The 2,973-nt window shown below is 52.4% G+C and overlaps 1 protein-coding gene across 1 annotated transcript in view; it reads left to right on the plus strand.

The window, feature by feature from the left end:
- The window catches only part of LIX1L (Lix1 homolog (chicken) like), a 19,827-nt gene that overhangs the window by 1,467 nt on the left and 15,387 nt on the right, over positions 1 to 2,973 (plus strand). The window contains exon 2 of the mRNA XM_004689463.2: positions 4 to 77. Coding sequence (XP_004689520.1) covers positions 4 to 77 — 74 coding nt within the window. The remainder of the gene's footprint in view (positions 1 to 3; positions 78 to 2,973) is intronic.

A 2,973-nucleotide genomic window follows, 5' to 3' on the forward strand; every position in this document is an offset into this window, starting at 1 on the left:
CAGCCCGGCGGTGCTGCGGGAGGCGGTGGAGGCCGTGGTGAGGAGCTTCGCCAAGCACACGCAGGGCTACGGCCGAGGTGAGTCCGGGGGGCTGGCCCGGGCGGGACCCCCTCCTGCCGGGGAGCCTCGCCCCCACCGCGCTCGGGATCGCTTTTCCGGGCGCACAGCCCTCGCTCCCCTGCATTTCCTTTTGGGGAGTTTCCTTCTGGGCTGCACAGACGCGCGCGCGCACGCACCGACGCACACTCACCCTCGCGTTGAAGCCTCCCACCCGCCCCCCTACCGCGTTACTACTCTTTTCTCCAGGGACCCCTTTTCACACGTACCCTTCTTTCGACCCAGCCTCTTCTTCGGGCCGGGAAGTTCTGCAGCTCCCTGCCTTCGCCTCCGCGCGTCGGAGGACGCGTCCCCATTGTGTGGGACCCTACCCGCAGCTCGAGTCCAAGACCTTTCTCCTCCGCGCTCTGGCAGCCTTTCCTCTGCGGCCCTGGCAACGCCTGGGCCCTCGTTAATTTACTCCTTTTTCACTTTGCCGTTTGCCTTGTTCCATAATCGAACACTGAAAAATTTCAGTCCAGCATCAGATTCGCTGGGGAGTCAGGTCGTGCCTTCACGAATCAGAATTAGCGGGCTGTTAAACCCTGACCCCTACCAGCTGAGCACACACCAGCTTTCTGGGACGTCTGCCTCCCTGTGGGGTCTGCCTTAGGATGGAGCCTCGGCACTCAGGCCTCTCAGGCGGGCCTGCTCTGTTTCCCCGGCCCTTGCCAGGAACGGCGGATAAATCCCAGGCTTGGCTCTCCGCGTTCAATTATGTGGACATGAGCCAGGCAGAGCCCTACTTCCATTAGAAAACTTTATCTTAAAAATGCCTAATTTCCAGGATTTCTGCGAAGGGGGATGTGAGGACTTTCTTTGTTTCGTTCAGCCAGAGGTTTCCGAGCCTAAGCTCCAGATTTATAGTGTAAGAAGGAATGTGTGATATATGGCAGGGTGTGGTAGTTTCCTTTGTATTGAGCCATTTAATTAATTTGAGGCAATGTTGGTTCAAGGCATGGTGCATTTTGGGGAGGAACAGGTTCACACCTCCTCAGATGTGCACGTCGTCCCACTCACAGTCCAGAATTTCTGAGACACCAGTTCTCACTGCTTGGTCAGGATCTGCTTGGAGGTTACAGTTTCCGGCTTAACAGTAATCGAAATTCATAGAGGTTTCTCTATACACAGTAATGACCCCCACCCTACCCCCCTGATAAAAATGCAGTGGAAAGAGTACACACCAGCTTTGGAGTTAGAAGTCTGGACTAAATTCCAGAATAAATCTCTGCCACTTGCCTGTCTCTGGGGCAGGGGCTTCACCTGAGTGAGTGTCAGTTTCCTTACAGGCTGTGATTTGGGTTAAATGACATTGTGCCTGACACATAATAGGTACTTGAAAACTGATGAGTGTTGCCTCAAACGTATTGGCTCCTGTTTCCTTGGGGGAAGCATGCTTCATATCCTCCAACTCTTAAATCCTGATGGTATTAACCCAAAGATGCCTGTGACCACAGACTTTGCCTGTCCCTTTGGTATATGTGCCCAACCTTACACTTCCACCAGGTTTCTTTTGTTCAGCTCTCTGAACTGACCCCACGGGAGAGCTGTTCTTCTGGGCACTGGAAATCCAAACGCAGATGACTCAGATCATGCAGAAACAGAGTTGTTTTTCTAGCTTAATTCCTAGACCTGCCAGGCTTCATGACAGGGTGTCCATGACCGCAGTGCTTCCGGTTTGCTAACACTGAGACCAAGGGAGGCCTTTGCCTTGAGCTGTTGGAGCAGCCAAGAGTGAGCACCCTAAATCTGAGCCTCCGCCTTAGAAACTCATAGGCGTTTATGAAAATCGTAGAGGAATGGCTCCTTTCACTTGTCTGTGTCACCGGAGCGCCTCTGGGTTGGCTTCTAAGCTGAGCCTTATATTGAACCCTCACGGAGGATGTGAACTAAAGCTGATTCAGAAAGGCCCTGCTGAGTCTGGGGCTGGTCAGGAAGAAGACCAGCCCTCCTTCCATAAAAACTCTCATTTCCATAAAAAGGATGTAGGAACAAGGGCTTGGGACTGACAAAGTTAGTAGGGCTTTGGGTCTGCAGTGATTTCCCCTCAGCCTCCCTGCCTCCCACCACCGTCCTCTGTATTCTTGAGTTTCTCATTTCCAGTCTGGGTGTCCAGCCAGTACTTTGGGAAGTCTGGCAGATAGTTCAGTTTCAGGCGAGCGGAATCTCTGTTGATTTGGCTCAGAAGTCTTTTACCACATGGAATCACTTATTCTGCTTCGATTAATGGGCAAAGCTGCCACTGGCATGCACCCACACATCCTTGTGACTGATGGCATGGTGCTTGGAGCTGGCTCCATTCCCCTGAAGAGAATTTACGCCGGTCTTCTTCCTGACCAGCCCCAGACTCAGCAGGGCCTTTCTGAATCAGCTTTAGTTCACATCCTCCGTGAGGGTTCAAATTCACCTTTTCCAGTCACAGCCCCTAGCTATACCTTCCTTCATGTACAATTTGAACTTTTATACAAAATAACATATTTCACCCACTTGTCCCATTTCTCCTCCCTCCCTCCCCAAGACACACATATAACTCAGTAGGCTGTGGGATCTTAGTTTATAGCACATGGGATGTGGAGCCAGAGAACTTGGCCCTATCAAATCGTGGCTCCGTGATCCTGGATTGATTGCTTCATCTCTCTAGGCTTCATCTGTTCTATTGGTTCAGTTAACAGGTAGTTACTGATCGCCAGATGCAGTGGTGAGCAAGGCAGCTCCGCATTCCCTGCCTTCAGGGAGCTCACGGCCCAGCTGACAGAGAATGTGTGAGGACTGATGGTCAGTCAGCACAGCGGCCGCCGGGCCATGGAAGGAGGGCTGGCCTTGGAGGCTGGTTCTGTCTCTGCGGCCGTACCTTGCTTCGTTCACTTTTTTTTTTTT

The sequence above is a fragment of the Condylura cristata genome, unplaced genomic scaffold, assembly GCF_000260355.1.
Source record: "Condylura cristata isolate star-nosed mole 26May11 unplaced genomic scaffold, ConCri1.0 scaffold00026, whole genome shotgun sequence".
Classification (NCBI taxonomy): Eukaryota; Metazoa; Chordata; class Mammalia; order Eulipotyphla; family Talpidae; genus Condylura; species Condylura cristata.